Source organism: Patiria miniata, unplaced genomic scaffold (assembly GCF_015706575.1).
Source record: "Patiria miniata isolate m_02_andy unplaced genomic scaffold, ASM1570657v1 HiC_scaffold_29, whole genome shotgun sequence".
NCBI lineage: Eukaryota > Metazoa > Echinodermata > Asteroidea > Valvatida > Asterinidae > Patiria > Patiria miniata.
Window position 1 is genome coordinate 15,856,861 of NW_024037068.1, and position 11,397 is coordinate 15,868,257.

The 11,397-nt window shown below is 41.3% G+C and overlaps 1 protein-coding gene across 1 annotated transcript; it reads right to left on the bottom strand.

Moving 5' to 3' along the window:
• Positions 1-1,099: 1,099 nt before the first annotated feature.
• Positions 1,100-8,605, bottom strand: LOC119736277 (anaphase-promoting complex subunit 13-like). Its single transcript, XM_038210321.1, has 4 exons — positions 8,483-8,605; positions 5,400-5,519; positions 3,241-3,407; positions 1,100-1,385 (listed from the first exon to the last, which is right to left on the bottom strand). Exons 2-3 carry the CDS (start codon positions 5,496-5,498, stop codon positions 3,279-3,281), a joined length of 228 nt encoding a protein of 75 aa, XP_038066249.1. The 5' UTR covers positions 5,499-5,519; positions 8,483-8,605; the 3' UTR covers positions 1,100-1,385; positions 3,241-3,278.
• Positions 8,606-11,397: the final 2,792 nt, after the last annotated feature.

An 11,397-nucleotide genomic window follows, 5' to 3' on the forward strand; every position in this document is an offset into this window, starting at 1 on the left:
TGCTGCTTCACAGAATCTTGTGAAGGAAGTACGGATGGCATTATGGGTAACCTATCATGAACTAATTCACATGCAAGTAGCGCGCTGCGTATGACAAACAGATGTAGCTTGTTTGTGTGCTGCCTGCTACGTCACAAGTCACGCAAAGTCTATCCAATGAGAGCTCGAACACATCAGCCCTTCCCAGCATCCTGTTTGCAGGGTGGGGGGGGGGGGCTGGTACGAGCGAAAAGATTGGTCGACCGCCCCAGTGTCAAACTTACGTTTTAAGCGCTAGACGCAATAAAAAAAAAACACCAAAAAACAAAACAAAACTTACGTTTACAGTGCACTCATAGATTATGGGTCATTCTATAAATTCAGGGTCTGAAGTGAGACATTTGTCCTGTAACCATTACCTCGGAACTTTGCAATTTGCCATTCAAGTGTCATTAAAAATGACTTCAAACTACTTTTTATTTGTTGGGAGGTTAAAATTTGTTATTCAAAATAACTCTTGGAGGACTGTATGACTGCATTAAGGAGTGCATCAGAATTATAAAATCATAGATGTCAGATGCAGTGTGGACAGGAAGAAAACTAAACCCAAATTAATAGAACAATCCTATTACACTTAAAGGGAAGATACAACATTTGCAAAAATCATTTCTTAAAAAAAATGAAATGATCAAATTATCACAAAATACCTTTACTGGATTGTAAGGGAATGACAGTCTAAAGCATCCTGTACAATCGCGTCTCCCTGGTGTGTTGAAATTTGCAACAAAAATTGTATTTTTCCAACGCTGGTCAGCCGACCAGCATTGGAGAAAACTGTTTTTTTTTCTTCAAAAACTGCTCCGACTTTTTCATAACAGTTGTTCTGCATTTTCTTTGCAATTGATTACACATCTGTGAAGGGGTACAAGCCTGCCAGACTGATTCTCTGACCTTACAATTCCCCAAAGTCTATACATTTCTCTGTTTCATCTTAAGTGGGGTCAGGGAACCAGACTACAAGAACATGACTGGTTTTCTTGGTTTTTCCAGCATCTACATGTACAAGCTCAAAACGTTAAACAAGTCAGTGTTACAATATTTGCTATAACATACTAATCCTGCAAATCCATATATTTCTGAAAATTGCAGCAAAAGCAAATGTTGTACATTCCCTTTAAGTCTTGGTTCAAACTAGTCTGGAGTCAATCTTAGCCAGGTTCCTTCTCGAAGCCAATTCAATTCTGCAAGCTTTCTGAATGTTCCCCTTCATCGTCCTGAAAGCCAACTTGGCAAATTGTTTACCATTCTGAACGACAAGCAATACGGATGGAAGACGGAGCAGGCACAGGGATGACTCTTGTCCTCAAAATGTCTCAGAGATGCTGACCAAACTTTCCAGCCATACCCTGTTTGTAATAAACAGCAAGACATAAGACATAAAAGTTAAGGAAAAAGCTAGAAAAAGGATACAATTCCTGACAATAACAGAACAAGTAGTTTGCTATAAACTTACAACTGGACCAATACAAATTCGTTGTAAGCATACAATACAAGCGCCGATTTGACCAAGTATCCTTAGCCCGAAAGAAAATTGTTCTGCTTCCGGTTTCCCTTCCTACCCTTTTCTGACAGCCCCTACCCTAAAACCATCCATTTCTACCTTTTACCCTTGACTACATGCAGATGCCTCAATATGATTGTACACAAAAAAAGAAATTGGAGAGAAAAAACATTTCCCTACCTACCTACCCCTATTTGCCAATGCCATGTAATCAGAAGCAGATACATGTACTATTTTTTTTGGCTTTAATTTTGACTACAATTCAAAAGAGAATGTCAAAATCTCTCTGGAAAACGTTTGGCCAGCATGCAACGTGCTGTAACGTACTTGGTGTTGGAGTCAAGGCCACCTACCTAGTCCAGGATCATTTTGTTTTACCCTGACCTTAACCCTGTACAAATTCCTCAGGACTACCCTGCTAAATCCAACAGAGTCCAACTGGAGTTTCCTGCTCAATCCACTGTGCCTTATTTTCAGTTGTCTGCTGAATCCAACGGAGTCCAACAATGCGTTATAATGCGGTTCAGTTCTCTGCTGAATCCAACATCTTGCATCAGGAATGTACACAAGGGGTTAACTGCTCAATCCAACAGGTTCCATCGGGTATATGATATTGTTGGATACTGTTGGATTCAGCAGGGTTGGGGTTAGCTAATGCAGCAACAAACATGCAGCACTTGTCAAGTAACAAGCCTGCTCAGTGGGGCAAGATCTAGGAGGTCAAAAATCTGAAGACCAAACTGCCTCTGTCTCTGTGCATGGTCACCAACTGCAGCAGGGCCCAATTTCACGGCGCTGCTTAACAGTTAGCAGAAAAGTTGTGCTTAGCATAGCAGAAAACGTGCTAACCTTAAGCACTATTTCACGATGGTGTGTGCTAACGGTCGCACGTGCATGGAGATTTCTATTGTTACGTCACTAAGTTAAGCCAATTTTTCCTCTGAAGTAAGCGTGCCTTTTGCTGTGCTTATGCTTACGGTCTCCATGAAATAGACGGAGGCTCTGTTCTGCTCTGCAGAATGGGACATTTGAAATTGTTAGTTTTTCCGGCTAGTAGTTTTGGTAAGTGTGTGATTTGAGTATTTGTTAGCCCTTTTCTTTTCTTTTCTTTTTATCAATATGGCGCTGTGCCCCAATCTATAATTCCAGTACCCCCTCTCGTCAGTACGCATGCGCTCTGTCCATTTTAGGGGTCGTCTTATTGAATGACTAGTGCTGCAGTCAATGCATGAGTGTGGTATATACCGGACCACGCACGCATTTAATTTGTTACCGTGCACATACATAATGTGGAGACCACATGTACAAAATAGTACTATTTTGTACACGTTGTCTCTACTTTCAATATCCCAAACGTGATGATACAATTCGAGGATTAATTTGCTGGATTTAACTCAAGCATTAAGGAGTTAAACCAGGGTAAATTGAAGCCAATTAGTGCAATGAACCATGTGTGCAAAAAGACCATTCATGTAAGTCGGCAAAATGATGATTTACAGCAGATGTCGGCATTTGCGTAAATCATCGCAAATTCTTGGGTCCCGAGAGAGCCGACTTAGCCGGAGTTTACTGTATTCTGAATGTGCACAAATCTAGCGGCTTCACGTAAGCGTCAGGTGTGGTCAGCAATGCGTTTGCATGTCCCTCCAAGTGGTCTCCCCCACTTTCTTTTTGTACCCATTGAGGGGGTCGCATCTTACCGCACAGGTGTTTTTGGCTGTCACATGCACCTGCTCCATCATGATGAATGGGTCGTTCCCTGGGAATCCTGCAGGTTCTGCAAGGCCATATCCGTCCACTTCTGTTCTTGTTCTTTGATTGTTTCTGCTGACATGCCGTCGTCAGCAAACACATCAGGAAGTTCATGCTGAGAACACAAAAGAAAGTACATGTACATATTGGCATTATTTACTGAGTTTACATCACAAAATTAACTTCTTCATGGTCTGTTTTGGTGGATTTTCCCATGCAATGTCAAGGCTGAACATAAATTGTGACCTTCTGTGGAATAATGAGGAATGTCCCCCAAAACCTTGTTTTGAGTCATCAACACCTGAAGTAAGGGATACTAGAAAAACTGTCAAAATCAATAATTTGTTTTTTGTTGTATTTCTGAGTAACCCAGTTATCCAAGATTCACACTAAATGCATTTTTGTTAGGAAAAAATACTCCCAAAAGTGGAGAAACTGAATAATGCTTTGCACTACTGTGGTTGTCAAAACCATTTTTCTCAAAATGAGGTCGGCAAAGTTCGGCGGGACACTGTTGAAGTTCTTGCCGCATATCTTTGGAATAGAGTAAGCTACAGGAAAAAAAAAATTGGTATCATTGAAAGCTAACACGATGCCAGACTGGGACCTTAAGGAGGTTGTGGAATGCTCGAAAACATTTCCGTCATTTTTTGGGTAAATGTGGCCTAAGGTGTGATGAAATAAAAACGACTATTGTGTCTGTCATGAAATGAGTACAAAAAGTACTTATGAGAGCTGTTTTTCAAGTCCTGTCATGCCTGTTTCGACCCGAACGTGCAATTTGTGTAAAAGTCGTCGTTGCGGGCAGCAAACAAAACACAGTAAATCGTGACGTAATAAACAGGACTCCCGATGCAGAGTAGCATAAACGAGTCCTGTTTATTACGTCACGATTTACTGTGTTTTGTTTGCTGCCCGTAACGACGACTTTTACACAAATTGCGCGTTCGGGTCGAAACAGGACCTGAAAAACAGCTCTCAAAAGTACCCTTTGTACTCATTTCATGACAGAAACAACAGTCGTTTTTATTTCATCACACCTTAGGCTACATATACCCAAAAAATTGACGGAAATGTCTTCGAGCATTCCACAACCTCTTGAAGTGCTCAAAATGATGCAAAAGAAGATCAAGCCAACTTTACTCACTCTTTAACCAGCAAATTTCTCCAAAACTGGGCAAAAGAAAAGTTCCTCAGTATTTCACCAACCAAGTTTGAAGACTCAATTTAATTTTTAAAGGAGACTTTTCTTCAATATTTTGCAGTGGCTTGCACAAGAGAGGGAAGTCAAGTGATTTCAAAATGGGGCTAAAGACTAGACTTCTACATGTCCATCCATGGTCCAACAAGACTGACTTCTTCATTCAGTGTCATTAGTCTGGTGCCTGACTAAGGAGAAATGTGTAGAAATAGTGACCTAGTACCCAACATCCTACATATTTCTTTTGGCACAGTCAGCTGACAGTTGATTGATGCAGTACTGAAGAGTTGTTGGACTGGTTGTTTCATGTGCCAGTCTATTTTCTTGTATTGCATGTTTTCAGTAGGCCTACCTTAAATTTTGGGACTCTCATACACAGTATTGAGAGTCCCAAATTTTCGGACTAACATGATGCATGTAACTAGAAAAGTCAAAGGTGGGGGTTATTCCTCATTATGATATGGCAGGTCACAATTAAGTTCTTTGCAAATTCTGTTGCGCGTTTGTCCCCCAGTCAAGATTCTGCAGGATAAATTAATAAACACTCTTGCTAATTAAACAGCCACAGACAGTCAAAATGTCCACCCACTTCCCCTGCTATACTTTTAACACAGGCTAGCCACCCGTCAGATCAAATGTCAAGCAAGCACAGTGACTAGTCAAGTCAACAGACCATGAACAGACAAAGCAGGCAAGTTGTGGGCACAGCTGGCTTATCAATTACCCACAGTCAAAGCATAGCTGCATACATCAACAGTCACAGCCAGTCAATCCTGCTTTATGTAGGCTGGGAATTCTTAACTGTTTAAAACAGTCACTTGATTGATTTGACTGAAAGGACTACTTGGCACAGAATGCATGTTTGCATAGGAGGGTTAACCAAAGTTTAGCAAGTTCTCAACATACCTGAGGAACAGCAATGTCATCATGTGGTAGTTTCTCTTTTCGCCAAGCTTCGTCTACGATGTCTAAGAGACGACCATCTGGCAGAAATTCGGAATCCATTGCAATGGAGGCAGATTAACGCTGAAATGTTAACACAAAAACAACATAAGATGTGCAAGTCCCCTAGGTGAGCAGTGAACGGAGTCCAGATTGGGACCTGGATAGCTGGAGTTACCCAGCCCTAAATTTTATTATTGGGTTGTCATTTAGGGCTGGAGGAAGTTTTTCACTTGGACCTGCAGCATTGGCAGGTCCAAATCTTTTTTTCGAAAATGTGCAATTTTGTCCCTGTAACGCACTAATTTCAACTGGGACTCACTCAAACCTTGCCTGGAATAAACACTACACAGGTCCTTGAGGAAAAAACGATCCATGATGAACATTCAGCCTACAATTGCAGTGAAAAAAAAAGAGGCATAACCGACAGCCGTGCAGTCATGATGATGCCCGGAGCTAGATTTGTGCACAAACAAACTGCAAAGTGCTGTCGATTACCATGCACACACAGCGAACCACCAGTCACACTTGCCAACTGCACGGCGCGGCGCGGCATGGCGCTGAAGCGCGCACCCGACGACTGTTTGATGCACTACTGCTGCACTAACTATGAGGCTTCACTCGCATCACGGCAGAGGTAGAACTGCAGCCGAAGTTGGCCGACAAACAGTCATCAGGTGCGCGCGCTTCAGCTCAAAATTTTAGGGCAGGGTAAGGAAAGATTTCCATACACAAAGTTCACTCAACACCCTGTGTACAAACCCTATGAGATTGGACTGAAAAATTCTAAGTGTTTTCTAAGAAAATGCTTGTATTTTCTCACTGCTCAAATTGACTTTGATGACATGAAATTGCTATCTGGGGGCTTGTTAGTCAATACAGAGGAAAATTAGTGAACTTCGTATATGGAAATCTTTCCCAGGGTAACTCCAGCTAGGACCTGAAGTACGGAAATGTGCACAACTACACGTAAATCATGCCAACTTTACTCACTCTTGAGCCAGCAAATTTCTCCAAAAAATTGCATTACTGCAAAATTTCACCAACCAAGTTTGGAAACTCAATTCAATTTTTATAGGAGACTTTTCTTCAATATTTTGCACATGAGAGGGAAGTCAAGTAATTTCAATATGAGGCTAAAGACCAAAAGTTGCACATGTCCAACCATGGAGAAATAGTGTTTTATTTCTCCATGGTCCAACCATGGTGTAACTATTTTAAGACTGACCTCTTCGTTCGATGTCATTAGTCTGTTGGCTGACTATGGACCTAATTTAATTAACGAGTTTTCCATTTTTGTCGAGTTCCCGAATGTATTTCATTAATTGTTACTTAATCATGGGATGGCGCCAGACTATTTATGCCATGTATACACACATGTATATGCAAGCACAACGTAGCCTTATCATGCTTATTTTACTGTCATTTTTTTTTTTTAAATATGGCTTCAAACATTGGGCATGTTACGGAATGTTTCTTTGTTTGATTACAAAATCTGAAAAACTCAAATGCTCGCTAAAACAGGGGGAAACAAATAATTATATACCTGCGTGCGTATCGAAAAAGTATCGTAGAGGGCGCTAAACAACGGCTGCCGTAACGATAGCCACTTCGATTTTAAATTCCCATCACTTGCTCAAGCTCCGTTTCGATTTCGCCGAGGGTCATTGCATTGAAGAGACATTGGCTTTTTTTATAAATTTTAGAAAGTGGATATTTTGCCGGAGGTAATGACGGCAAACTAACGATTACTAAAGGTTTGCCGGCGGCAATCCATATCAACAGAGGGCACTGTATTCTTTAAAATAGGGCTGAATTATAAGATGTATTAAATTCCCACCAAAAGTAGTGTAGCACGGTTGGTGTAGTGGTCAAGCAAAGGCTCTAGTAAGCGGGATGACTCGCGTTCGAATCCTACCGCACCACATTTTAAAGTTTTTTTTCTCATCCCCAAATAAATAAGAATATTCTTCTTTTATTATTTTAAGGTAGTGGATATTTTGCCGGAGGTAATGACGGCAAACTAACGATTACTAAAGGTTTGCCAGCGGCAATCCATATCAACAGAGGGCGCTGTACTCTTTAAAATAGGGCTGAATTGTAAGATGTATTAAATTTCCACCAAATGTTGTGTAGCACGTTTGGTGAAGTGGTTAAGCAAAGGCCCTAGCAAGCGGGATGATTCGCGTTCGATTCTGACCGCCCCACATTTTAAAGTTTTTTTTTCTCATCCCCAAATAAATAAGAATATTCTTCTTTTATTATTTTAACATGTCTCAAACATTTTTTGCAGAGTATTACATTTTCTTTTACAGATTTGTGGCTCTGGAGGATTTTTTTTAAAAGGGAAATAAAGTCCGAAATTTTAAAATGGTCTGAATCCCATCTTGTGAATACGAGGTAACAACGATAATTTTGGCATGGAGCCAGACTAAAACTTGTCACCGGAAAATGTTTTTAAGTACAAAAAAACAGTAACTGCGCACGTTCAGTGCATATCCGGCAAACTAACGTTTACTAAAGGTTTGCCGTCTCCGGCAAAATATACACTGCCTTATTTTAACATGTCTCAAACATTTTTTGCACTATTACATTTTCTTTTTTCAGATTTGTGGCTCTGGAGGATTTTTTTTAAAAGGGAAATAAAGTCCGAAATTATAAAATGGTCTGAATCCCATCTTGTGAATACGAGGTAGGCCTAACAACGATAATTTTGGCATGGAGCCAGACTAAAACTTGTCACCGGAAAATGTTGAAGTACAAAAAAACAGTAACTGCGCATGTTCAGTGCATATCCGGCAAACTAACGTTTACTAAAGGTTTGCCGTCTCCGGCAAAATATACACTGCCTAAATTTTAATCATGTCGAAATTAAGTTCGAACTTCAAGTTCAATCATGTCAATCATTCAATTTCAACGGTTTTCAAAGTCTACTTACAACATGACTTAAACTGCAGACACCTCACAAGGTTACAAACAATGGTGCTTTGAAAGTCACCTAGTATTTTACAGTAATTTTGCTTCCACAATTGGTGAAAATATCTTACCTCACAGTTACAACTTACAACCTAAAAACGATTGTTTTCAGCTGTCGCGCCGTGTACGCATGCGGTGCAACTTTCTGTATTCTTTCGACAATCAGCGCTCTGTAAACTGGTGCTACCCTGCTAGTGTTGAATAGTTAACAGTCTTATCTGAGAGACGTCAGAGTGTCAGACCTGTCAACTGGGAACCATAGACTGGTACTATGTCCTTCGAGGTGATATCAAGTGTTTGTTTCGCTCGTACCCCCCGTCCTAGCAAACGTTACAGGGCGCTGGGAAGGGCTGACGAGCTTCGCGGAGTCTTGTGAAGGAAGTGGGGATGGCATTCTGGGTAATTTATCATGACCTATGTATAAAGCATCTGGCTGCAGTTGTTCAAGACCGCAGTTATCTAATGCGCGCAAATGCTATCCGAAAACTTTCTCATAGAAATGCCACACATTCCATACCTGATGTGATTTCTTTTCATTGCCGACCATTTGTGGACACATTTTTTCAGCCGCATATACTGCAATGACCCTTCGCGAATTCGAAACGGAGCCTGAGCAAGTGATGGGAATTTAAAATTTGCAAAACAGTTAAGTTCTATCCAAATATGATCAACCTTTGATCATCTTTGAAAGGTGGTCATGAAGCATAGCTTGACAATAGGGCTACCTATTCACGGTGTCATACTGACCACTTCCTACCGTGAGGGCAGTATGGCGCGTTAACGGTGCATAGAAATGTGCAGCAAATACCTGCGATGAGGGCAGTTTGCCAAGTTAACTTTTCGCTCGTACCTAGCGCCCAATACAGGGCGCTGGGGAAGTCTATGGGTTGCTGACCAGCCAATAAACTGTCATAAACCTCGGTGATAAATGCCCCACTTCTCAAGATCAGGAAAATATTCACAACTGTCAAAGGTGTTGAGACACCCCAAATTATAGCTTATTTCATCGTCCTTCATTTTCTGGTTGTTTTTTTTTTTGGGGGGGGGGGGTAATTCAATCACTTTTGGGAGAAAATTCTATCCAAAGATGATCATCCCTAAAGGTGGTCATGAAGCCTGTCGCCATTTTGGAAAATGATGCCTATGCTTCATTGCAAAATAGGGCAAATTTAGGACGTAATTTCATCCACATTTTACAGAATTGTTGATACAGCGCAGACCTGACCACACGCAACTTCCACCCTTCTTGTTTACAAATGACCCTCAAGTTCATGGCCTACAAAATGCTCTTATAGCAAACAATTGAGGGTATACAAGTCGTGATTTGGTCTGCTTAGGTAATTCATTTACTGGCATGCACCCTTATTCTCTTCAAACAACATTTTGTGAAGGAAGCACATTGATTGTGGGTAGCTTCTGCCTTTTTATGGACAAACATTCAGCGCGCGCGTGTCACGCGCGTCACGCCCTCACGGAAGTGTTGACCTTTTTAATGTGCAAACAAATTCTATCCAATGAGGGTTGGAAGAAATTACGTCATGAATCATGAAGATATTAGCCCTTCCTATAGCCTGTTTTAGGGCGATGGGTACCAGCGATAACGGTAACTGTAGATCCAAACTGGAAAGTACCTGCCGATGGCGGCAGCATATCAAGTTAAAGGTGCGTACACACTGGCAAATACCTGAAAACGAGGGCAGTAAACTATGTCCAGTTAAATTTGAATGCAAACGGGTAAATACCTACCGAGAAGGGCAGTACGTCAAGTTAACGGTGCATGCAGTTAACTGGCAAACACATGCCGATGAGAGTGTCAAGTTCAACGAGCCTCAAGCAAACAGCGGCTTGGCCAAAAGGGAGAAAGTGATTGGGTCGAGGTTGGGAAGGGAGGAGGTGGGCGCGAAAAATGTCGCCCCCAAACTCCCACTGGAAAGTTTTTAGTCATATAAGTTACCATAGTTCACGGTTTTAACAGGGCGCCCCCACTGTAACATCAAGCTCCTCCTCCACTCGCCCCCTAGGCCCTATGGTGAGAACCCTGGTTACGCCGCTGCCAACAAAAGCTTAGATTTCCAATGGGGGTGAAATCTTAGATGTTGAAGTCCCAGATTTGTGGTGGTGGGGGGGGGGGGCGGTTTAGGGGTGCAGTGGCGCCGCAGCAGCGTGAAAAGACATAAGCCTGAAGCAATACATCAAGATTTTTAATATTGGGTGATGACATTATTCAGAAAACTTGGAATTTTCTTTCCATTATGTAACCAATTAACATTGTCCATCGGAGAGGAGAAAAACTGGTTAGCCCCGCCCCTTTTTGACACTGCTATAATCCAACATTCTGTGCAGATCTGTGGCCAAATGCAAAAACATTTGCTTGGCACCGTCGATGCCAAGGATGAATAATGTTCGTCCCAATATCGAGTCCCAATAAAATAATGTCAAGCAAACTCAGTGGGAAGTCTTTACGGTTGTGAGATTTTTTTGTTTTGTGCAAATATACATGTACTTAATTGCTTCCATAGAAAGAGTAAATCATTCTCGATCAGAACGACCGGCCGGGGAAGAGATCTTTATTTTGTCCCTCGTCAAATTAGTTCTGATCGATCCTGTGTTAAACAGTTAGGCCTATGCATAATAAAACAATACAAAATAATCCACATTCTTAAATTCATACTTTTATTTTCATACTTTTATCTCAGTACTATTTACATTGTAGTTGTCTCCGAAATAAAATATCCAGTTCACTCTGGGAATTACACGTTTCCTTCCGAAGTAAATCACACAGAATATGCAGCAGTTTACCATCATTAACAATTGATATAACAATCATTCGAAGGCAGGATATAATGAGTGATGATGGCCTTCATTACACCAAAAGTTGTTGGGATCTGTCACGAAAGCTTGAACACAACAGTTTTTCTATTGAAGTCATTACAATGTTGCCACACAAAGCCTTAGACTCCTTGCGTAGAGCGCCCTCAATGTGGGC